Here is a 26,764-nt window from a genome sequence, read left to right as displayed (position 1 = left end):
GCCAGAAACAATTCCTCACATGTCTCTACGATGTGCAGACTCTATTAAAACAAGAAAAGTCTTTAAAACACAAAGAGAAGGAAAGAGGAAGGGAAGGGAGGAGGACAAGAAGCACGGATGAGATGAGAGGTGAGGAGAATATCTAACTAATATCAAACTATCCTTCCTCAGTAAGTAATTCTATGATGATTTTCATAACAACTCTCAACAAAGTTTTACGTACATCTGGGCTTTACCTGAATCTGTGTCACAGGGCTAACAGTGTTATTATGGGAGCACCTTTTTCTACTTCGTCCTCTTCGTCTCCCTCCCTCCCTCCCTCCCTCCCTCCCTGTCTCTCTTCTGGATGTCTCCTCCTAGGTTTTCCAGTTACAGCAGTTGCAGGAGAGCGCTCTTTCCCACACACTTAGAGTGATTCACATTAGAGCTCCATCTCCCAGTCACTCTGTCCTCCTGACTCCCAGTACGCTCCAGTAGAATCCCAGCACGTCTCACCCTGCCCTGCTGCTGCTTCCAGGACGAACTGCACCACTGAAGAAGATCAACCGTCGGTCCAAACAGGTAAGTGACAAACAAACAATCTTTCTTTATGTTCTACTTTAAAATACACAGGGTTACAGGTTGCTTTACCTGCAGCAGCTGTTTGATTTTCTTTGGTGGACTCTTGGTCTCAGAACATGACAGAAGGTGAAAACATGGATATTAAAGTATCAGCTCGCTTGATCAAAAAAGAAAAAATGAAATGCACAGGTAGTTTTGCTGTCATTAGTCCAGTTTTTGAGACACTTGCTTTCACCCAAATACAATGGAGTTGAATGGAATATCATTGGTAGTGCTCACAACATTAGAAAAAAATATAAATGGAGCAAATATTTCGAAATCTTTAGCATGACTCGAAACCACTAAAGGTAAGTGAGACAAAATGTTGTTATTTGGCTGAATTGACCCTTTAAATAGCCAAGTGAATGCTTTATACTGTTATATTCTGTGCTCTAGACCTCCGGTGAATTTATAAAGCCATCTTCTTAGTGGTCCTTTAATCCAGTTTTAGTACAACATTATGTTTTTTTAAATGTATGTTTATTTATTTATTTAAAAAAAATTTTTTGCTTCAAAAGGCTGTTGGCACATACATTTTAGCTTGAAATATACACCACTTGCATGTATATTAAAAGCTGGATTTAGATTTGTTCAACTTGATATACTATAGATATATAGAAAATAGTACATATATGCCCATTTGTGCCTTTAAAGGGTCGTGAAGAGATCCATTTCCAATGGAACTTCAGTGTTAGAGGGGGACACATCCGCAGTCTTTATACTGAGCAAAAATAAACTTGCAAGTTCAGCTGAAGTAAATTTTTAAAGGCTCAGCAGTTAGTATGAAATTCACTTTGCGTTTCCCCAAAGCAGATCCTGAAGAACTAACTTTGAGCCGCTTTCGTGTGGACAGCTGTCTCATCTTTGTCCATTCATGATCACTCAAAGGACATCAGTGAAAAGTATCCACTCATCGCCAGTATCTTTTGGAAACATCCTTGAGGAGCTGACATCATGCTAACATGTAGAAATTACAATCTTTGTAGGATTAACAGAGACTGGACATCACTCATTCCACAGGAGGGTGAATGATCGACTGTAAAGGACTTGTATAGCCATCGGTACAACTCGAAGTAGGAAGTGGACGAATGGTCCCCTGTTGTAAAGAAAGCAGTTTGGCTTTGATCAGACAAAAGAAAAAAAACAAAACATTTCCACCGCAAAAATGTTTGTGGTGATTATAAGGTAAAATGCATTTTACAAATATAGAACCTCCACGGATGAAAAACTCATAGCAGAAAGAGTCATAATTGCGCTTGTTTGCAGGTGGACGTGTCCGGTCAACCGTCTGACAGACATCTCGTTTATAATGGTGCCCTGTGGGAAAATACTTTGGGGTTGCAGGGGAATTTATTTGCTACAACACTGGGAGTGTTCATGGCTTTGGCGCTCATGTTTATATAAATGACATTTATTGAACCATTTCATGAACCAAGCTTTGCATTTTGGCAATAACGACTTCTCGAGGCTTTCCTTTGTGTTTTTTCAGCGTGGTGTCCAGTTCTGTCAAGCACAGCGCTCGGACACGCTGCTCCAGAGGCAGGAAAGGCATTTTAAAAAAATTCCCCCCCCAAAATTGTTGTACAAGTTGAACTCATCCCACTTCATTTGAATGAGGTCAGTCCACTACACAGCAGTGGTGCCGACACAGAGGGCTCCGCAGGAAAAACATGAAGTCTGACTGCAAAGAAAATCCACTGTGTACTGAAGAGATTGTTAAACAAACTTTAGATTGCACAGTTTACACATTTTTGCACAGAAGTTCAACTGGATGTTTCTCCTTCAGGTGTGATGGTAAGTCGACACACGTTCTATTTGCACTAATCAACATATTTGGGTTCACTGCAGCAGGATGCAGCGACTCAGGGAAGGCATTCACATACGCACCATGAAGGCAAAGAGGAAAGTGGAGGAGATCTCCAAAGAGGACATCCAGGCTTTCCTCAAGAAGAATGCCTTTGTGCTGTTTACAGTCGCCGCAGTTGTTGTAGGTGTGTATGCCTCTGCAGTTAGAGTCTTGTCAATGAGATTTAGACACACAAACATTGAACACACAGGCCCGCACTGCCATTCTCTCTGCAGGTATCGCTCTGGGATTCACGCTTCGCCCATATAAGATGACCTATCGAGAAGTGAAGTACTTCTCTTTCCCTGGAGAGCTGTTGATGAGGATGCTTCAGATGCTGGTTCTGCCCTTACTCGTCTCCAGTCTCATAACAGGTGCGACACATCCTCACATTCTCACAAACATTTTATTGATCTGTCAACGGAGAGAGGACATGTCTTCTCTATTCTCAGAGGTATGATTCAGCTTCTCTTCAGTCAAACTTTCTCTATTCAGGTGATGTGAACATGATGGATATTGTGTTTATAACCACTTTTCGGGTCAATTGGTGCTTCATGTCTCTCCTTAATCAGCAAGCACCACCTCATATCTGCTGTTAACTTGCACTGGATATGAAATGGTGACTAAGCAGTCAAAGTAAATCTGAGAAAGCAGCTCCGACAGCTGTGATCTGGTTTCAGCCACACACTCCCACAGCAGGCTTAAATGCAAAATTTGGATTTTTTTAATTACAACTTTTTGTTCGGCTGTGCACATTATGTTTGCGGCGACACCACAAACACTGACTGCATATCCCAAGCCGGGTTGCATTTGTCCTTGCACATTTTGTAAAAGAAGATTTAAAATATCAGAAAGTATTTTCATAGTATATCAATTGAATAGGCTTTGGTTGTACACACTCTGCAGGGAGAAACAGTATATCATTTTCAGAAAAAGTGGTGGAACTTGGGACATTGTTAGGAATCTTTTTTTCACAGACAGAATTATTTTTCATTCAGGTGGTCTTTGTTCAACAACCTTCTGGTTTTCCGAAAGCTCACCGGGTAATGTTTTTTTGGGGGGGAAAATCTAAGGCTTTCTATTTTACTAAACTGTAATGGTAATGGTACATGAGATGCACAAACAAACTCTTGTAGACACAAACCTTTGTGTTTTTCATATTGTGAAACGATCCAGAGTGTGTCAGATTGGTGTAATTACATACAAAAGATTGATCTTGCTGTGTGCCGGGGTCAGAGGGACAGCTTGGTAGAAATGGTTCACAAGGAGGTCATCTGTACAGCCCAGTAATCAGGAGGTCAGCCTCGCCTCCAGCTCACTCACACAGAGACTCCAGCTGATTGTGATAAGAAAGATTTGGTTCAAATCAATTACAGAGGATGTTTCATCCTTGTGGCCTTGAGCTACACTGGCTGTATTCTATTCTATTTTCCATTCTATTCATGGTTTGCAGCAGTTGACATTCACATTTTAAAGGCAGTGCACTCTGCCACAGAGACTTAAGAAAACAATGTGCATAAGAAAGTGAAAATTTTTTCAGTTTCTTATTTGGAAAAAAGGACTTCATTGATATTTCTCAAAAGCCGAAGCATTACAAATGTCTAAATTAGCCTTCAAAGAGACAAACTTTACTGTACATTCTGAATATGTTTCGAGTGTAGAGAAAAAACCCTAGCATGGTTGCTATACTGAATATAGCTGGAATTCAGAACTGTAGATGATAATCAGTCGATCAAGAGGGAGCTAAATACTTCACCATTAAAGCTGGGGGTTTGGTTTGATTGTAGAAACCACTAAGAGTAAGCTAAATTGATGTCCAACTGAAAAATCCAACCACCTACCTTCACTCCTCTCCACTCCTCCAGGAGACAAACGTGTACTACCTGACTACATCCACAGGCTGCCCTACAGCTCTCGCTTGTCAGCAGGGAGCAGTGTTACCGGCTACTTTGCTGCATTTCACAAGCTCTCTTAGCTTTTTAGTCTAATAAAGGAATAAATAAACAACTGTTTTTTCAATGCCACAGTCATATTAACACAAGAAAAATAGCCGTCAATGAACATACCTCAGTCTGAACAGGCTGTGTGTTGTGTGCTCATGTTGCTGCGTTGACTGCTGAAGGTCTGTCACAGCAGCAGTAGCTCTGTTGTTTGGCTGGCTCATCTTTCATACCCATGTAAGAAAAACATCAAATTATCATCACAATAATACTAACAGTACATCTTAATTATATAGCACTTTTCAAGAAGCTCAAAGGCAGCTTACATGATATAAAAGTAAAACAGCAAACTTAAAGATGGGCCTGTGCATCTGTGGCCCTGGTTATCGTGGTGTGACCAGCACCGTCGTTGGCGCCTTTTTTGGCCAACTGAGCATGTAGAATCAGCAATTCAGAGCATGAGAAAAGAAACAGAAAAAGAAAGGGAAAGCCTCATAAGCCTGTCGCAGTAGTAACATTATGATCTCACCCTTTTAGTGCAGTTTCTCTTCCACCCAAGCCCCTAGGGAGAGCATCAGGCTATGAAGCACATTTTTGTGGTGACCAAAATGTGTAGTTCATGTAACACACTGTGGCCCAAAAAGAAGTTTTTCTGTATGCTTACATTGCGAAAGATGTGTCAGCCGCATGATTACATTATTTTCTCCACATTCAAGTTAGCTAGGTGCTAAGTTAGCCTGCTTGGTTGGTGGAAGTCTAGTGTGCACGCTCTATGGGCCCCACAATACAGAAGATCCAGGTATTTTCTTACCTAGGAAGCTGAGCTTCACTCAATGCTGAGCTGTCTTCATAGAAATGAATGCAGATCCACCTCCATTGCTGTGTGCAGATTTAATATAAAGTCCTTGCCTCCACCTATTCATTAGTGCCATTTGCAACTTTTTATCAAACGTATGGCTTGGTGAAATTACATATAAGTAAAATTGTGACAAAAATCGATGTTTTATCATAACAGACGTTTTTTTAAATGTAGGTTTTATATATAAATCATACTCAGAACAAAAAAATGGCGCAGCATATCACAAGCTTACTGCTGCTTACTGTAGGTTCTGTTGGCTAGTTAGCTCTGTTAGCAATGCAGCTAGTGGTCAAGATTGGAATATTGGAGAACCTGGGATGTGTTGACAGGAGCTTTTGGGATGGGGCTAGCTCATTAGCATGCTGACTATAGTAGAAATATCTGCAATGCAATAAGAAGACGTCATAACATCAAAACTGTTATTTTTCACATTCTGTAGATAATTTTGTTAATTTTTGTTTTGTTTAATAAGAATTCTGACATATTGCACCTAAAAAGTCTGGCACAATCCATTCAGCCTGTTCAGATGTATAAGATATTTATGGAATATGTGGTGGTAAAGAACCGCCATACACACAGGCATGCAACATGTAATTTCGCCACAGGACTTGGTGCTGACAGGCTGTCTTCTCATATTTTGATATTTGGATATTGACTTTATTTCCATCCTGTGTCCATTAGGAATGGCAGCTTTGGACAGCAAAGCTTCGGGAAAGATGGGCATGCGAGCTGTGATTTACTACATGACCACGACGTTTATCGCCGTTTTCATTGGTATCATAATCGTCCTCATCATCCACCCAGGAAAAGGATCCAAAGAAGAGTTTGGAAAACAGCAGAAGATAGAGCAAGTCAGTCCTGCTGATGCCTTCTTAGATCTGATCAGGTAGCTTGCGTAGAAGAGCAATCATGTTTACAAATTCTGACTTTAACTGCACAGCATCCTCTCTTAACCACTGTGTGATTTCTCTTTTCAGAAACATGTTTCCACCAAACCTGGTCCAAGCTTGCACACAGCAGGTGAGTTTTACAATCGACACATATTAAAATTACAGTGCTTTATATTCATGAACTCTCAAAACTGGTAATTTTGTGGCAAACAGCTCTGAAACCCTGCAGTGTTCTCATCCCAATGAATAACAGATCCAACAACATGTCAGAGTAAAGGTCTGAAATGTTGTCCATACACTGACTGTAATTGATTCATGAAGGCCCCAGCAATCCTAAAGCCGGACAGCTCAGAATGTTTCAGCTTGAACCTCACTTGAACCCAAAGTCAAGGTGTTCGCTCCAAAACTCTGTTTCTCTCCTTCCCCTTATCCTTTTTGTTCTCTCTCTCCTCTTGACACACATGAACTCAGACACTGAGGTTTAGATGCTCGACCAACCCCCACAGTTCATATACTGCAAAATCTACTGTAGACGCTCTAGTCTTTTCCTCTAAGTGCTTTATTGTAGGCAACCGACTGTGTTCCAGTTTCTTGAAGAGGTTTCACCTCTCGCCCAAGAGGCTTCTTCAGTTCTAACTAACTGGAGGGGAGTTGCAGGCTGTGTGTGAGTGCCCTTAGTCGTTAAGAATACTTGTGAGCTCTGAGTGTCAGAGTCATTTGGGCCACTTGTGGGTTATTGACCCAACTGGCCTTCATGTGGGTTGTTATGGCTAGGTGATCCCAGGTGTGAATGGCTGTTAAGCTGTGTGGGGAGGGAACTCGGTACTGCATTGTAGGTGGGTGATAAATGATGTTGTAGGCCACCTCCTCTTTTCTCTTTATGCTCTGGATCCTTAAGTCTCTAAGTAGCATTTTAACTCACCAATCTTAAAGTTAATGTTTTGAAGCTATTATTTTTCTAAGCAGAACACATTGTTATCTCTATTGATTATGCAACGTTGTACTGGTGAAGCCGAGGGTGAAAAATGCCTCGTCATAATACTGGCCTGGTTGTCCCAGAGAGAAAATGTTGAGTGGGAGATTTTAAAGAATGAGAAACCTTTTTCCCCAGTAGTACGGATGAGCCAGGAGGACACGAAACAGTCAAGTAGTATCTGTTTCTGTTTTGTCAAACTCCGGTGGTACAACCATGATCCTGTAATTCTTTCATTCCCCAGTTCAAAACCAAATATGGCAAGCGAGTGGTCCATGTGACGGTGACGGTGAATGACACCCTCTTCAACTCAACCAATGCCACCCAGGAGGTCATGGAGATCACCCGGGAGGAAGCGATCCCAGTGCCGGGTCAGGTGAATGGGGTCAATGCTCTCGGGCTGGTGGTCTTCTCCATGTGCTTTGGTCTAATAATTGGCAACATGAAGGAGCAGGGCCAGCTCCTAAGAGACTTCTTTGATAGCCTCAATGAAGCTATCATGCGCCTGGTTGCCATCATCATGTGGTAAGAGTTCATTTTCAATGGGAGGAGCTTCTTGTTGATAAATGTTACCATCACATGTTTCTTCAATAACTCACTGTTCCTCTTCTTCTGTCAGGTATGCTCCTATTGGTATTCTGTTCCTGATTGCAGGAAAGATTGTGGAGATGGATGATCTGACACAGATGGGTGGTCAGCTGGGCATGTATGTCATCACAGTTATCATTGGCTTGATGATCCATGCCATTCTTATTCTGCCCACTCTTTATTTTGCTATCACTCGGCAAAACCCCTTTATCTTCATTGCTGGGCTACTGCAAGCTCTGGTGACAGCTTTGGGGACCTCCTCAAGGTAAGTCATACCCAACACTATCACACTTCAACAAATGAATAACACTCATTCCTGGACCAACTAGTCTTGAATTTTGGGAGTTACACTTGGTTGCAGCCAAACTCAAAGTTAGATATCTACTCTTGTTTTTAGAATAAAGACATAAAGCAGTTGGAGACAGCAAGACTAGGTCAGTCAACAGATAAAAATGGGTTTGTTCAAAGCATTAATATGCTTCAACCTTAATGCCTAATTGTCAAACAGCCTTAACGCTTTGGTGTTAGAATTGTTGAGCTGCATCAAATGTGTGAGAATATGTAGGGTTTGAACTTATTTCTAAAACTGTTCCTCATTATGCACACAGTTACGTAATTTAACACTCACTTTTTTTTTTTTTTACCACCAACTAGCTGATCGACTTACTGTTATTACTGAGATGTTTAACATATTACCATGGATCCTGGGTATGACTGGATATTGAATACAGTTGAATACCTTTTATACATTTGATTTTTTGAGGCAGCAAGCTACAATATCAACATTTGCCGCCCAAAATTGATTTTCAGTTTTTGGAGCTGCACAGCGTGTTCTGTTTCTCTCACATACACATGACATATTGCTTCACCACAAAGACTTTACTTGGGCAGGCCAACCAGGTGTGTTAACTGCTGCTAACTTGGTGACCTATTTTCGCATTTCTTATTTTTATTTTTTCATTTGCATTGGGTTGACTGGTGGTCAATCTGCCAACCTAAACCTGTATGCCTATACCTACTGTGCACCTATAACTATACTCTGCTCTCTAGAAAAGCTTTTTACGGTATGTCCAAACTGGAAATGCACACTTTATAAAATGTACTGCTGATGAAGAAAGTGCACAGAGCACACATGGGACCTGATTTCAGAAAAATGCATAATATGCATCAAATATGCATGGTGGTTCATTGTGAGAGACAGTTCTTTTTTTTCAAATCTCATTTGAATTCTGGCATAAACTACACATATGATGTGTGTCGTTTTAAAAGATGGGTCACTTTGCCTCTTTATGTGATTGGTGAACATTATTAGATAACAGGGGAGGGGCGGGTCACACAGAGACTGGAGAACACGCACACAGAGTTTCTTTGAATTATCAGTTTCATACAGAATTTGGGTTTGTATTGATGAAACAAAATCTGTGCCTCCTGTCCTGGTTTTCAGACTAAGTTAATCTACTAAATAATCATCACTGATTGAAACAGTAGCTTTAACAGTAGGAGTCCTCAGTGGTAACTGAAAGTACTGTCAGCTATGATAGACCGTAGCCGACATTACTTCATGGCTTAAAGCGTACTAAATGACCATGAAAGTCACTGATAATTGTCAGAATGTTGGCTGCTGCAGTAAAACTAATCTGACAGTAGAAGAACTGCACAGAACATGGCATTACAAATGGTGATATGAGCACCCACTGATACACCGAAGTGTATTTGAACAAGATGCAATCACGTAGCTCAGAAAAAAGGGATCCAAGTCAGACTACAAATCTTTATACAGAATTATGTGAAAATAGTCATTCATAAACTCCACAGTAATGTATCACTGTTCCCTCAAACTGTTCTAATTCTTTCTTTCCCAGTTCAGCCACCCTGCCAGTCACCTTTAAATGTCTGGAGGAAAACAACAAAATTGACAAGCGAATCACTCGTTTTGTGCTGCCTGTCGGTGCCACCATCAACATGGATGGAACAGCTCTGTATGAGGCACTGGCAGCCATCTTCATCGCCCAGGTTAACAATATGGAGATGAACTTTGGTCAAATCATTACCATCAGGTAAAAAATAACAGAATTGGAAGACGATAAAGACTTATTCTGAAATCAATAAATAAAATCTTTCATCTGTGTATGCCTGTGTGTTTCTCTTCAGTATTACAGCCACTGCAGCCAGTATTGGAGCTGCTGGCATCCCACAGGCAGGCTTGGTCACCATGGTGATTGTACTGACCTCTGTAGGACTTCCCACTGATGACATCACTCTTATCATTGCAGTTGATTGGTTCCTGTGAGTAGCTATTTGTATCATGAACATGTGGACAGTAATCCTGTAAATGATCGATTCAAACACAGCTATATTTGACACATTGCTCTGTGTAGTGCTGTAACTGTAACCTCCCTACATCAATCATCTATGTCAGCTTAACAGTCAGAAGCAGCTCTGTAGCTACTACCACCTAGTGACACACTTCTCCTGTCTCCCTGGAGTCTTGTTCTACATCTTCCCTTTTGTATTGAATATTTTTTGCAATGAGTTTTAACATAGAAACATAATTAGGTTTCCCAAATTAATCATTTCAATTAGAATACCCTTCCCAGAAATTACTCAGCTAACTGGGGTAATAGGAAAAAACCCTTCTCTCCTTTAACTAGGATGGACCAAATATGAGTGCCTGTCAGACTTCCTTCATGAAGACAAGCCTGTCTTACACTGAACAGAACAAAGTACAACGTTTAATGAATAAAGAGCAGTATGTTTGAAAGCTGAGGGCTGTAAAACCAGGCTAGTGGATGTGACTTATTATTCAGAAAATCACACTTGATAATGGAGGTTTAAATAACCCTATCCTAAGTTACAATATAAACTTCCCTCAAGACTAGCATGTTGCAGTCATGCTATTTTTCAGACGTTGTCCCACCTTAGAATTGAAAAAAGAGAATAAAATCACTCCTCCACCAGAAGGATTGGATGAATGGAAAAGTGAGGGCTCGATCCAGAGCTGAAAAAGATGCCTTTCGGTCAAGTGACAAGGAAGCATACATCATTTTATGCTCAAAGACTCAGCTGTGAATCCTACTCCGCAGTGGTGGTTCTAGACCAGTTTTAATAGGGGGGCCAGGTTGGGACCAGCTTTTTTGTTGGGGGGCACATACAACCCGGGAAAAAAAGACAAATTCCTCATTCAGACACGGGATAAATGGGACTTAAAACAGTGTTTACAATTTCAACATTTTTGATTGGGTAGTAAACTGCTGAGACACTTTATTTCTGCCTTTCCCTTCAAAATCAAAAATCACTTCAAGAAATCTGTCATTGTATTATTGATGCAGACTCCCTGTTGGGGGGTCCAGACTCAGAGTTACGGGGGCACTGGCCCCTGTTGGCCCCCCCCCCAGAACCGCCCCTGCTACTCCGCCTCCAGAGGACTGGCCACTGTCAGTAACCACTGCCATTGTGAGAGAAATCCTGCTAAGTTGTATATAGATGTGACTGCTGGTCCAGATAATACCTGGCTGCTTACTTAAAACATGTGCCGATCAGCTAGCTTAACATCTCACTCTAACAAGAGGCTGTTCCCTCTTGCCTCCAGACAGCCATCATTGTCCCTGTTCCTAAAAAGGCTGCTGTGTCTAATCTTAAAGACTACCGCTCTGTAACTCTCGGACCCATCCTGATGAAGTACTTTGAGAAACTGGTTCTCCAGCACATCAGAGACAACATCCCTGCCAGTCTGGACCCTCCCCAGTATGCTTTCTGAACCAAAAGATCCACAGAGGATGCCATATCTACTGCCATCCACTCAGTCTCCACGCACTTGCAGAATAAGAACTGATGAGTCAGGGTGCTGTTTGTTTACTTCAGCTTAGCATTAGGTCAACTTTATTGTCACTTTCACAATATGTTAAAAACATACAGAGGTGTGAAATATTTTCCATCCTTATCCCAACTACTAGTGCAACAGAAAGAAATATAACAAAAGAAAAAATGCCCATGATCCTCTCTGCCGTTCTCACCACTCCAATTCCAACCAAAGTGGGATGCATCTCAACAGGATGCTCTCGATAGTTCCTTTGTAGAAGGTGGACATGATTGGTGTAGGTGCTTTCTGCAGCCTCTGTAGGAAACACAGGTGTTGTTGTGCCCTCTTGGTGAGTGCTATAGAGTTCAGGGTCCAGAAGAGGTCATGAGATCCGAGATGTTCACCCCCAGGAACTTAGATTTAAGATTCAAAGTGTTTGAATCTTGAAACTTAGCGCTGCTGACTCTCTCTACCGCAGAGCTGTCGATGCGGGGGGCATGGATTGTATTGGTGGTCTCTCCTGAAGGCAATGATAATCCCTTTTGTTTTCCCACCACTGTCATCAGCACACTTAATAATGTGTTTGGAGCTGGATCCTGCAGTACAGTCATTGGTTCGCAGAGTGGTCACCAGTGGGCTGAGCACATAGCCCTGTGGGGCTCCAGTGCGACCGTGGCTGAATGTCTGCTGTCAATCCAGAGTGATTGTAGTCTCCCTGAGAAGTCCAGGACCCAGTTGCAGAGGGAGGTGCTGAGGCCCAGGAGATGTAGTATTCTAATAAGCTGTTGTGGAATTATGGTGTTGGGGTATAAACCCCTAACCCTAATTCAACACAGTCTCATCCACACAGCTTATTGGAAAACTAAATTCAGATCAGATTAGCAGTCACCTCCTCTATGTTAATAATAATAATAATAATAATTTCAAGAGCAGAAAAAAAGTGCTTCACAACAAAATTACAGAGAAACAGAGCAAAACACATAAAACAGCCCGCCAGACAGCAAGCTAGGGTCAAACAGAAAATATAAAATGGCAGACACACAAGTTAGAATAAATTTGTCTTTAGCTGCTTTTTAAATGTGTCAACTGTGTTCACATTACATAAGTTCAATAGAAGGGAGTTCCAGAGCTTAGGAGCTACTACAGTCAGTCTCATTTTGCCTTAAGCCTGATGCAAGGAACAGAAAACAAACTCTGGTCAGTGGACCTCAGAGTCCTACTTGTGTTGCAGGGCATAAGGAGATCTTGAATGTAGGTTTGTATCTCACCATGCAGGGCTCTAAATGTTATTACTAGGATCTTGAAAGTAATTCTGAATTGTATGGGCAACCAGTGTAAGACATAAGGATTGGTGTTACATCAGATATTATGTGCAATTTGTACAACCCATGAACAGTTTCTGGAAGTTTTGCTTAGACAGGCAAAAAGTGAGTTGCAGTAATCAAGTTGCGAGGAAATAAATGCATGAATGATCATGTTCAACTGAGGTCTTGGGACAGTGGGTCTGAGTTTGGCAATGAATCTCAGCTGATCAAAGCAAGAATGGACCAAAGTGTTAACATGCTGGTCTAGAGTCATAGTCTGACCCATTAAAACACCCAGATTGCTGAGAGTAATTTTAACTTGAGAGGATAAAGGGCCAATACATGGGGGGCAGAAATAAGACATTCAGTGCTGTCATAGTTGTGCTGTAAATACTTATTAGCCATCCAACCCTTTATACAGGTTATGCAAATGTATTATTGAATATTATCTGCATAACAATGGTATGAGATGTCTTTACAATTAATCATTATCTGCCCAAGAGGAAGCAAATACAGGAAAATTAGCATTGGCCTCAGGGCAAAACCCTGGGGAACCCCACAGAACAGAAACTCAGTACATGAGGCTTTACTGTCAACTGTAACCAAAAAGCCTTAGCTGCTGACAGGTATGGGGAATCACTGATCCTGCAGTACCAACCCACTGCCTAAGTCTGTTGGTCAGTAGTTTCAAAAGCAGCACTTTAATCTAATAATACCAACACAGAACAATCCGCATCAGCCCGCAATAGCAGATCACTAGAGATCCTAAGAAGAGCTGTCCCTGTAGAATACAGCTGTGAAAGGTACTTTGGAAATAGATCTGTAGTTATGTGGCAAAAATTACATAAAATCCAGATTTTATTTTATTCTTTTGAGAGGTTGTTGAACAGCCGCTTGTTTGAAATGTGAAATTTGAAATACCAGTTTTTAATGAGCTGTTGTAATGTTCTCGTTCTTGTGATGTGACTTGGGAAAACCTCTCCAAGATAATTGGCCGGGAGGGGCAGGGTTTTTGTGGGGAAGAGGAATGAATGATGTTGGTTTGAAAGTTTTTTTTATCTTTTCGACAAAAAAGCTAAGAAACGTGTTGCACTCGTTATCAGAGGAGATAGTAACAGCAAACGATATTATTGGAAATCTTGTGTGCTCAGACCCTTCCTGTTCACACTGTACCCTGATGACTGCACTCCCAGACATCAGGAGAACTCTATTGTGAAGTATGAGGACAAAACCCCCATCATCAGCCTCATTATGAACACTGATGAGAGTTCATATCTGGAGGAAACCAACAATCTTGCATAGCGGTGCTCAGAGAACAATCTCGCCCCTCAATGTTAGTAAAACCAAGGAGCAGATTTTTGATTTTAGAAAAACAGAGACGTAGAGCTGAATATTTTTATGTTCCTTGGAATTATCATCTCAGAGAATCTGTAGTGTTCATCACACATCACCACCCTGGTTAAAAACAGAAAGCATCCTGACAGGAAACATCACATACTGACATGGTTCATCACAGCCCAGGACAGAAAGGCTCTACAGCGGGTATTAAAACCACAAGGACATCACTGGTACCATCTACAGAGCATCAGACATCAGTGAAGAGAGATGTCTGCACAGAGCCCAAAGTTATTAAAAGGCAGCACCCACCCAGCCTAAGTGTGTTCACATTGCTGTAATCTGATGAACGATATACAGTGCTGTATCACCTGAATGAGAATTAGATTAATATTGAAACCTTACAGGGTCTTTTGATTCGGGATTATATGAGGTACTTATCCTGAGTCAGTATATTACATGCAATAGATGACCATCAGCTCTCCTCCTGTGTGGAGAATATATAGATAATATATTAATAATATATATATATATATATATATATATATATATATATATATATATATATATATATGGAACATTTTGGTGACTTACAGACCGCCGCGTACTTGTGCAGGAATATGGACATTTTACAGTTGAGTGAATTTAGTCCCAAAGGAAAGGGCTATTTGATGGAAATTTAAAGCACCAGAAATGTTCAAAACATCACACACTCTTAAACGGATAAATATATATTTAAGTGTGCATTCCTTAAATGTAAATAGAATAAAAATACAATTTAAAAGTGTTACAATCTATCTGCCAGTTTTAGAGTTTTTTAGAGTCATATCCTCCCAGGGCTATAAAGGACATTTGTGTGGAAACAGCTGACCAAGTGTGGACACAAATTAAACAAACAAGATATAACATGTTCGTTAGTAAGCTTAAGCTATCCGAAGCTAATAACATATCTCAGACTTTCAAACAGTTTTAACCTTTCAAACCTAGGGAAATGAGATGGAATACTCACAAGTCCCAAAATTGTTCAGTTTTGTGACTTGTGAGTATTTTATCTAATTTCAGTTTGATATGTCAAAGATAATGTTACCCTCAAAAACAGCTGGACTTACCTATACCCCATGTGTTGTCTCACTCATTTGCCCCTTAAATTCTGTTTTTTCCCTGGGTTGTAGGGACCGCCTGCGTACCACAACCAATGTTTTAGGGGATTCGATTGGAGCCGGCATTGTGGAGTTTCTGTCTCGACATGAGCTTCGCAGCAAAGACGTGGAGATGGGGAACTCAGTGCTGGAGGAGAAGGAGAGGAAGAAACCTTACAAGCTCATCTCCCAGGATAGTGATTTTGAAAATGACAAACGTGCTCACAGTGAATCAAACATGTAGTTCAAACTTTGTACAGCTGCCACATCTGTTAACACATACCAACACTTGCAACTGGTACTGTTTTGGGGAGTAGGGAACTAATTGTGAGATGTTGTCAACTATAGTTAACTGTCATTATTTCACACTTTGGATTTGTTAACATGCCTTTATTGTCATGTCCCAGAGGTGAATTTCTTACATTCCTATTTCTCCTAAAATTACCAAGAAGACATCCTTTAATACATTCATCTTCAAATAGGACTGGTAGATTCTGCCGTGTATGTGCACTACTATATCAAATATTTTAACTTCATATCAACCTCATGCAAACGTTGGGGTGAAAGTAGATTTTTATACATGCTGGATGAAGGATTTAAAAACTAAAGTGGTGTTTTGGAAATAAACCACAGAGCATCTAAGGCCAGTTAGCACAGACGGAAAGACTGCAGGGTACAATTAGTCCCATACAGTCATGGTGTCATGAGCAAAGTGATTGCTTTTGAAGATATCATATGAACAAATTATACATTCAGACTTTTACCATTTTGTCACTAGGACATGATTAACTCGGCATAAATTCCAATTCTATATACATTTTGCCCAACATTAGTTGGTTAGTATTGTGGTTATTACAGGTGAATACAGACATTTTACGATTCAGTGGTACAGCTTCTTTCTCACACACCTATAATTGCATATGCATGTGTGTATGCACATTCACACGTTGACTATGTGTAACTTGCTGATTTTTTTTTTACCAACATTACTAATTCACTGTAGACATGAGACAAGTAAATATGTTCGGTTATTTGTACATGCTAAAGCCTCTGACTTCACTATGAAGGTTGAAAAGTATTGACTGAAATTCAACAACTTTTTGTGAGAACAGTTGTCTTAGCTCTTGTTTATTATATCTTCAGTGAAATAAACAGAAAAAACATTTCTGACCTGTCTCTCTTTTGTTGAAAAGTCAGGGGGTTGTTTCAGTCAGATAAATAAACTGTATTTTCTAATTGATCTCATACAGCATGCAGATTTGTTTTTGCCTGTATCACTTTATTTGAAAATAAGATATATGTCCATTAAAATAGCTGTACATCCCAGTATATTAAATATATCAGAATAAAGTGACACTGTTCTCCCTCCTTCAGCAACTAGCGTCAGGGAAAGTCCCAAAGACTGGCAACAGTGTGGCCTAGTATAGTGATTATCTGATGTATCTTCTTCCTCTGTGTCACAGAGCTCCATTGTTGTCCACAAACTATGAAAGACACATCATTGAGAGCACACTGTTGCACTGATTGCAATGTTCCTTCATTACCATCAACAAATACTGTAGTTCACTTTGGGTCAGTCCCACATACACTACCCTTAACTGATTAACAGTCCTAAACTGATTCAATATTCAAGATTTACTTAAAGGAGAACTTCGGTCGATTTAAACATGCAGCTTCATTGCTCAAGCTACCCTTGACTTGCCAGTACCGAAGACGCGAACACATTTGGTCCAACCATTACAGAGCTCCGTGAACGGAGATTTAGCATTGACAGCTAACAGCATGGGGTCAGAACTTTACACTGTGTTTTAAGCGTTTTAACATGCTCCACATCTCACACCAAAAGTTATGCAACATCAGCAGACACCTTACAACACAGCACTGTAGCGTGTATGACTCAAAATGAATAAAAAAGTAGTTAAAACAGTGTGTTTGTGCAAGCAGCCACGTACCTGTTTGTTGACATCGGCAACTTTCGGTAGCTAGACCAAACTAGTCAATCCGTCGAGCGTGCGCTTACTCCCTCACTGGCGGAGACGGAAACGTATTCCAGCATTTTTGTGTTTCTATTCATAATGTACATGTCCATGTTACAGCCTGTCATGAGCCATGAGCCTTACAATAGCCTGTTAAGACTGTTAAGTGCACACTCGATGGATATACTGGTTTGGTCTAGCTACCGGAACACACAGATGTCAACAAACAGGTAATGTAGCTCCTTGCACAAACACACTGTTTTAACTACTTTTTTATTCATTTTGAGTCATACACGCTACAGTGCTGTGTTGTAAGGTGTCTGCTGATGTTGCATAACTTTTGGTGTGAGATGTGGAGCATGTTAAGACGCTTAAAACACAGTGTAAAGTTCTGACCCCATGCTGTTAGCTGTCAATGCTAAGTCTCCGTTCACGGAGCTCTGTAATGGCCAAATGTGTTCGCGTCTTCGGTACTGGCAAGTCAAGGGTAGCTTGAGCAATGAAGCTGCATGTTTAAATCGACCGAAGTTCTCCTTTAATTGTCATTGCACAATGTTAAATTGTATAATTCAATTCATGCTGTAATTTCCTAAACTACAAGCACATACATACAAAGCAGAAGTAAAACCAAAAGCCACACACACGCACACGCACACACACACACACACACACACACACACTCACACACACACAAAAGACTGATTTATAAATCAATAATCCCGGCAGAAAAAATCTGTTTACGGTGGAGTGTTGAGGATTACTTCAAAAGTCTCATAGCCTGAATAAAGATGCTGCTCTGGTCTGGTGATATGGCAGTGGATACTTTTGGATCTTTTGCCGGATGCATCAACCATGCCTGTTGCTTTTAGTCAGTATGCTTTCAGTTGCCCCTCTGTTAAAGTTAACAAGAACATTCACAGGAAACTAACCTTTTTAAGAGCTCTATGTAACAGTTTGTAGCAATTTACATGTATAAATCACTTTTGTGTTGTTGAAACCCCTAAAAGATCCAGAGCAGATACAGAGGATGGGACGTAAAAATGTAACAACATCATCATTCCTTATGTTGCTGGAATATCTGAAGATCTTCAATAAACATCGCATCTCGATTCACTTCAAACCTACCACCACAAGACACTGAGCAGAAACTTGTGCATCCTAAGGACAAAGCACACAGGCATAAGGTAATGTAGTGTAATGTAGTTTATGCTGTTCAATGCAGCCAGGAATGCATGGACCAATGTTTGGATAAGAGGGGAAACATTTTCAAGAAAACACACCCAGTTTCCTACGATACGGCAATTAGAATTACCCCATGAATCAATAACTGCCATCATTGTTTATAAGTCAGCAGATTAAAGTGGTGTCGTCCACGTACTTCAAGTTAAAGTTCTCTGTATGATCGGGAGTGAAGTCATTAGTGTACAATGTGAACAGGAGAAGGCTGGGCACACAGCCCTGGGGGGCTCCGGATCTGAGCACTAACGTTGAGGAGCTGTGACTGCCAATCTGAACTCTCTGAGGTCTGCTTGTGTGGAAGTCCAATATCCAGGTGCAAAGTGTTGTACTCAAGCCCAGTGTTTAGTTTCCAATCGGCTTCATGGGTGATATTGTGTTGAACGCTGAGCTGAAGACAACAAACAGCATACTGATGTAGCTGTTTTTATTCTCCGGGTGTGTATGATATGCTTTTCAAGCTGTGTAGCTTCATCACAAACCAGACTTCAGTTTGAGAGCCACAGAGTAAGGATGCCAGAAAGTATTGAGTGGCGATTAACACGAGTAGTTGGACCAGGTATTCCTGCAGTCAGAACTGACAGGACAGCGGCAGGGGTGTTGAGCTAGCAGGACGTCAGCAGGGGGGCTGAACAGGCTTGACTCAAGATTTCTTTATTGTTATTATACCTCGATACAAAAAAATCTTATAGGGAATTCACTCTACAGTAAATGTAAATCAAATAAAAGAGACAAATAGACTAATAATTATAAAACAGAAAAACATACATAAATGCAGCATCAATAATAAAAAGCAGCATTGGTGCAAAGTGTTTCCAGTGAAGTTAGTTAGTGGCTGTTCTGTGGGAGGGGAGTGATGGAGGCCACAGCTCTTGGATAGAAGCTGTTTCTCGATCTATTTGTCCTGGATTTTATTGCTCTGAAACGGGTCACACAGGGAGTGGCTGGGTTGTTTGTTGTCTCTTTTTACACTGCTTTCTTTCCAAGTCTGTTGACACAGATGGTGCTCAGTCGAGGGAGCTCTATTCCAACAATGTGATTTCAAATATGCTCCTGTAGAATTTCTTTGTTGGGCTTTTCTTGCAAACACTGAGTTATTAGTGGTCCAGCTCATTGAATATGGTGACACCCAGGAATTTCAGGTTTTCCACTTGTGCCACTTAGACTAGTAGCCAGACAACACAAACTCCAAGATGTCCCAACGAACTGCCATCATCCTTGTGGCCAGGGCTTGATCCTCCTCATGGATGGATTGGAAAACCATGACAATAGACCCGAGGATGACAGGTATCTGCTGGGTCCATGGCTGGTCGAGTCATACTGGAGCAGGGAAGGTGGACTCAAATGCATGAGATGGCAGGCAGGAAGCTCAGCTAATGAGGTTTTAATCAGGATCAAGGTAGTTCAAGGAGCATCTAGGAAACAGTACAGCAGGATCACAAGAACACAACAGATGACTGGACAGTAACTGGACAAAAGACTGGACTTCAATCCAAACTAAAAAAAGGGGGGATGAGAGGCCGAGAAACACAGGTGAGGGTTAGGTGAAAGACAAAAAACACTGGAAACAGGGAAGGAGCTGACAGGCTGCAAAAACACTAGCTAGCAGCACAATTAGAATCAAGGTTCAAATGTAGCAGTTTATTGACTTTAGAGAAGAGCAATGCCTGAAAGAAAAAAAACTGAAATGTGCTAATCAGCCCGAGATAGCTCAGGAAAGAACAGAAATGTAAATAATTGACAAATAACTTGCCTGATCTCCTGACCAATAAAGAAGCGAAAACATAAAGGCAAACAAAAAGGGCTTCTCTCTCTTAATAACTGCTACACCATCTATTTACGGGTTAATATTTACACATTACAGAATACAGTTAACAAGCTCTTCACTACCGGATTGTCCAAACCACTGCTTAGTAAAAAACTTACCTCACATTGTACACATCGAACAACAGGCTTGTTCCTTTTTACTGACAGATTCACTAAACACACAAATGCACAGAACACCATGCTGTTTGTTTCTTAGGGTGAACTCACACTAGGCAATCCATACGGTGCCCAAGCACGTCTGACCCCCAAAGTCCAGCTCGTTTTAGTAGTGTAAGCGCTCCGTACCATGCTCAAGCATGGTACACTTTCTTGGCCCTGGCACGGTTGGAAGAGGTGCACTTTGGCACGGTACAGGTATGCATACCACAAACACGGGTATGCAAGATGGACATGAAGTATAATCATGTGAATTATGCCGCCTTGCATAATCAAAACATCAAGGAATGTCAGAGGGCCGTCTATGACCAAAATTAACCAAAAAAATTAGCCACCAAAAAATCAGTTAAATCATGTCTTTGTTGCTTGTGATGACGTGTGTACAAGAGGTAAACGCGCTCATCCCTGGTTGTGGCCAGAGCAGTGTGAGTACAGGCGAGCAGGGGACTTGTGAGACGGGACAATCATGCTTTGGCACCATACAGAGCAACTGCCCTTAGGAGTGGAAGAGAAGGGAGGAGGAGGGTCATGTGTTGGCGTTTAGGAAGGCTGTTGTCACCTTTCTGGTCCAATCCAGAGGGAGCAAGCACTTTGAGGTGACCCATCAAGAGACTCAACCTGTTTCCACTTCAGTTCAAACACACCAATAGTACACACACACTCACTGAGGTTAGGAGAGGGAGCTCAGCAGCAACACTTATGACCAGTGTCATAACAATATATCCTGGATGTTTCAGTGAGGGAGGTGGAGGAGATGCTAATTTCTGTATTTGTAACTGGGTTATTGGGCTATTTCTGTGGAAAAACCATATCAGACACTATTATTAAAAGCAATCTGTTTTTACTTGTTACAGAACATGTCTAGAGGGCATCTGGAATTGAACCCATTTGTGTCCCCAAAATAAATTTGGAGTGATGAGTAAAAGAAATGCCACACATTTGCTCGATTGGTCTTGAAGTGAGACAGAATTTGGGCCATTCTCCAACAACAATAATTTTTTAGATCAATTTAAAAATCAGTGTTGTCAGAATCAGAATTATTTTCAAAAATGAGAGGGAAAAAAATGAAGACATTTCAAATACTTGATTGTCCCCCTTGTAGTTTCTGAGGTACCGTAAAGAAACTACATTTTTATTCCTTATTCTATTCAAAGTTAAAAATGTCTCCAGATGATTGTGTAGGCAGGCCCGAGAACACTTCCACCAAAAGAGTCAAAATTACAGGTGGGAACATAGAGGCTGAGAAAAGCAGCGTGAGATATCGCCGTTAAGTTTTACTGTAAAGGGTGTGGGACCTATGAGTAGCCACCTGCATCAGTTGGTTCTGTCTTTACTATTTTATGTGACAGACAGTAAGATGGACAAGCAGAGAGCTGGACAGACAGACAGACAGACAGAATTTTAGACTCCCTGTGACGACTCAGATCTCTGTAATACATGCAGCATGGCGTTCCAAATGTTTCTGACTTCCATACAACAGAACAGTGGTTGCATACTTTTATGACAGCTATTAATCACTCCTCCCCAGAACAATGACCCCATGATGTTTGTGCTGATCATGCCTATTCCCAGGACAGTGACCCTGTGATGATTTATTGGACAGTTAATGTGATCCTATCTGCCGTCCTGTGAACACCTCAGGCAAAGGCAACTTCCCCTCATATGACTTCCTGACCCGCTCTAATACTAACAAACAACCAGACCTCAGGTGAAGGGGAATCTCCCCTTCCTCTCACGTGTTCATGTGTTATCTACCATACATTGATTTCTGAATTCCAAACCATTTCATTCCCACAGCATGTAATTGAGTGTGTATCCGATAGATGGCGACAAGACAACATATGGATTCACACCGCTTGTTAATGTGTGACGAAGAAGAAGAAAGAGACGGAGGAGGAGGAGGAGGAGGATGGGGAGAGTGTACAGTGTGACAGCCACCGGTTGAACAGCTGTATTCAGTTTCACACACACCATGTCCTCCACTGAGCTGACGCGCACAGACCTGGGCCGGGCGCTCTGTATCATCACCGGGGCCTCCAGAGGCTTTGGCCGGACTGTAGCCAGGGAGATGTCTCGGCTGGTGAAGCCGGGCTCGGCGCTCGTCCTGGCGGCCCGCTCCGCTGACGATCTGCGGGCTCTGAAGGTGGAGCTGGCCGAGTCGGAGGCAGGCAGAGCTGGCCTGGTGGTCGAGTGCGTGGTGGCAGATCTGGGTGAGGTGGGAGGACTGGAGAGTGTTGTAAGAGCATCCGAGGAGGCCTTCAGTGAACACATGGACCACATCATACTGTTCAACAACGCCGGTAAGAGGAAACCTGTAGAGCTCGTCACTGTGGGATACAGCAGGGCTCAGCATCACCGAGCCTACACTTAAATGCTCTGACCACAGTTGGCCAGCCTTAATTTGGCCCACCGGATGCAGCAGATAATACAAATCATAATAATTCATCTGGTTATCTGGTTATGGAAAAACTCAATGTCATACTGAGGCTTCTACACTGTGTGCGCAATTTGGCAACATGTATTTTTTTGATGATTAATTTTATTATTGTATAACCACAGTGCTCTTGGTCAGGGCAAAATGTTAATAAACCTCAAACCTGAATATTTGAGAAAGTGAAAGTGAGTAGCTTTCTTAGGGGAATATATAGCAGAGAATATATATTCACCAGCCGAGACATCTCCCTGGATACAGTCCGGCCAAAGCCTCTGTGTGCACAATTATTTGTCAACTATAAGTGTGCACAGTGGCGTGCACAGACTTTTTGAAGGGCAGGGGCGAAAAGAAGGGCACTTTAGCGTGCGTTTTGGCTTCCAAGAAGGCACTTTAGCACGCGTTTTTGCCACCCAAGAGGGCAGTTTATCATGTTTTAACCAGCCAAGGGGGCAGTTAATCATGTTTTAACCAGCCAAGAGGGCAGTTTATCATGTTTTAACCAGCCAAGAGGGCAGTTTATCATGTTTTAACCAGCCAAGGGGGCAGTTTAGTGTGTTTTGCCAACCAAGATGGCACCTTAGCGCGCGTTTTGGCTCCCAAGAGGGCACTTTAGCGTACATTTTGGATCCCAGGAGGGCACTTTAGCGCGTGTTTTTCAACAATTGGGGCAACTGCCCCCCCCCCCCCGTGCACACCACTGAGTGTGCAGAATTGTTATGTTATATCACTAAATGAAAAACGAAAGGTTTCCTGTCTCACTTGTTTATTTTCATCTGTTAAAGTGAGAATAATAAACAACTCCAAATTTGCAAGTATACATTTCTGACATTAAAAGAAATAAAAAATGTTTTAAAAATCCATGACCAATATAGCCACCGTTCTTTTCAATAACAGTCCATTCATGGAGTCTGTTGACGACCAACTTCTCGTTCAGCAGCAGCCACAGTCTCCCAGACACTGTTCAGAGAGCTGTATGGGTTCCTGCTAGCTTCATGTTTGATTCTTCTCAAATCTTTGGCAGTTAATTTGCATTTCTTGCGACCCTGTTGACTATTTGCAACAAATCGTTTGATGGTTCTGTGATCACGCCTCAATATCTAAGCAATTTCAAGAGTGCTGCCTCCCTCCGAAAGACCTCACAATTTTTGACTATCATTTGAAAGGTCAACTGTAATGCTTAAATCCAATAAACTTTACAGTTTTTACAACTTGGGTTGGAAAATGTGCTTCATCATGATGATATGGTCAAAACACTGACTTGCCTAATTACAAGCACAAGGCCTAATTGTGCACACAGTGTATATGACCTTCATCAACAAAAGAGGGCTCATCAGAGAGAGGACTCTCTAAATCTCTGTGTAAATATTTTAGACATACAGTATTTCATGCCTGTCCTGATGTTGGATTTTGCCTCATCCAGGTTGGTTGGATCTTAGTATCATATTGCATGTTAACAGTATAACAAAGTTCTTCCGCCTGTGGCCCAGCATTAAGTTTCAGTTTGGGCACCCTGTTCTGTGGTAATATTCAGATTTGACCTGATTATTTGCACAGGTAGCTGTCTCATCATTCATCATGGTCAAGCTCTCTTTTAACCCTCTTTAGTTGTTATTTGTGTGACACTAGTTGATTGCGACGTTGGAGTATGAGGATGGAGGCACACTGTAACCCTTCTTTCCCTCTCACCCCAGCCTCCTTGGGTGACGTGTCCCGCTACACCCAAAGCTTCACCAACATGGCTGAGGTGGACTCTTACTTGTCTTTAAATGTCAGCTCCTCCCTGTGCCTCACTGCCCGAGTCCTGCAGGCTTTCCCTCAGCGTCCAGGCGTAAGGCGGACTGTGGTCAACATCAGCTCGCTGTGCGCCCTGCAGCCGTTCCGCTCCTGGGTGCTGTACTGCACTGGCAAGGCGGCCAGAGACATGATGTTCAAAGTCCTGGCGGAGGAGGAGCCGGACCTGCGGGTGCTCAACTATGCTCCAGGTGAGGATGTTTAGATTTAATTGACAGTTATTAAAGATTGATAGAATTTTTTATTTTTTATTTTTTTGTATATTTTTTTTTTTTTTGCCTTTTTTTTTTATGGCTTTTATTGATAGTACAGCTGAAGATATGACAGGAAACAGGGGGAGAGAGAGGGGCAGTGACACGCAGCAAAGGGACCCGGGCCGGGAGTCAAACCCAGGTCTGCTGCAGAGCCTCGGCACATGGGACACACGCTCTACCAACTGAGCTAAACGGCGCCCTAAAATATTTTTGTAACAATGAATACATTAAAAAAAACATCAAATTAAAAACCCATTTATCACTTTTATATTATCATATCTATTTTCCCATGATGAAATTATATTTTGTTTCTCCTGACTGCAAACACCAATACATGTCACTGCCACTCATACACATATCCAAACATACTGACACACACTTAATTCACATACTATATACTCCTGGTAGACGCTTACCACAATATGTTAACTTGTTTGTTATCATCTGCCTACTGCCCACTGTATGCCTTGTTGTCTTCCTCACTGTTGTTTAAAGTTGTTTTTTGTTGTTGTTCTGTGTGCACTGGTTTGTTTTGTGAACTTAATCACAAATTAAAAAAAAAATGTACACCTCAAGCAGACAATAACCAGTAATAAACACTCCACAGCTCCTCTGTACTAAGCAGACAAATGTGTGCATTCTGTCCATTCCAACCATGATCTCTTTGTCTTGTCTCTTGAACCTCATTAAGTTCTGTCCTCTGTACTGAACCAGGCCCTCTCGACACCGCAATGCAGACGGAGGCAAGATTCAGAACAGCTGATCCCAGCCTCAGGAAGTCTTACTTAGACATGTTTGCTCAGAGCCAGCTGCTCAGCTGTGAGACATCCTGTGCCAAGCTGACGAAGCTGCTGCTTGAAGACACCTACACATCAGGAGCTCACGTCGACTTCTATGAGCTGTAGATGCAGCCTAGGCGCTCACAGACGTTAGCGTTGGGCCAGATTATTAATGTGTGTGCCTTAATTTTTGATTGAAAGCTTTAAGACCTTTTTACTGCCCTGACCTATTTCACAAAGAAATGCCGAGTCATGTCAGCGAGTGCTTGTAATGTCAAAACTGTACCACTATAAATTGTTTACTGTATGTTTTAACTCATCGGTTGATATTTATATTTTAATACTGATGTTCCTACTTTTTATCTGATAAATCCTAATCCGGTGAAGTCTGAAGATGTTAGTTTTAAGGTGCCTGGTACAGTATGTTAATGAGAACACTTGGACTTAAACAGTAATTAATGCTTCTGTAAAGCTAAACATAGGCATTTTAATGTGTGAGGGAAAATACGTTTCTCTTTTGTCTTTCTCACCTAAAATAATTTTTCACACATTCCTCTATGTTTGACTTGTTTTATATCTGTATAAATGTTGATGAGAAATGAATACTTCAAATCAGACTGTGAACATATTGTTATAGCGTATTCCAGAAATACAATACTGAGGTTATTTTTGTATTTCTTTTGTCTTTTTGCCTTTTAGTCCATGCCACTGACTGAAGACGTTTGTGCATACAGAAAGATCATAGTATATATAAGAGTGATTACGCAGAGTTACCACTTTAGAGAAACTTAAAACAGTGCGCTGTTTCTATTTTTATTTCTTTAATGTCAAAAATTTCCCTTGTGTGCATTCAAAATGAAACAGTATATACTGTACACCGTAGCACTTTGCCAGCGCTGCAGCTAAAATTGTAAAAATGTGTCCTGAGAGGGCTCATAGATGAAAAAGGTTGAAATAGTTTTATGTGTTTAAGTAGAAACTAAAAAGCATTAAACAGCAGACGCAGTGAGCCGCGGAACATAGTGACAAAAAAAAAAA

General features: G+C 41.4%; 2 protein-coding genes across 2 annotated transcripts; both read left to right on the top strand.

Annotated features, from left to right (window-relative positions):
* LOC115593325 (excitatory amino acid transporter 1-like) lies at nt 1-16,443 on the top strand. The gene is made up of 11 exons (XM_030436838.1): nt 1-129; nt 361-561; nt 2,449-2,591; nt 2,683-2,820; nt 5,927-6,131; nt 6,223-6,265; nt 7,353-7,633; nt 7,728-7,961; nt 9,559-9,753; nt 9,848-9,982; nt 15,307-16,443. The coding sequence occupies exons 3-11, from the start codon at nt 2,453-2,455 to the stop codon at nt 15,515-15,517; spliced, it is 1,581 nt and encodes a 526-aa protein (XP_030292698.1). The 5' UTR covers nt 1-129; nt 361-561; nt 2,449-2,452; the 3' UTR covers nt 15,518-16,443.
* A 5,881-nt stretch (nt 16,444-22,324) lies between these two features.
* Nucleotides 22,325-26,400, top strand: spra (sepiapterin reductase a). Its single transcript, XM_030434764.1, has 3 exons — nt 22,325-22,768; nt 24,594-24,884; nt 25,662-26,400. The coding sequence occupies exons 1-3, from the start codon at nt 22,441-22,443 to the stop codon at nt 25,850-25,852; spliced, it is 810 nt and encodes a 269-aa protein (XP_030290624.1). The 5' UTR covers nt 22,325-22,440; the 3' UTR covers nt 25,853-26,400.
* Nucleotides 26,401-26,764: the final 364 nt, after the last annotated feature.

This window comes from Sparus aurata, chromosome 12, assembly GCF_900880675.1.
Source record: "Sparus aurata chromosome 12, fSpaAur1.1, whole genome shotgun sequence".
NCBI lineage: Eukaryota > Metazoa > Chordata > Actinopteri > Spariformes > Sparidae > Sparus > Sparus aurata.
This window is presented reverse-complemented; position numbering and strand designations above follow the sequence as displayed.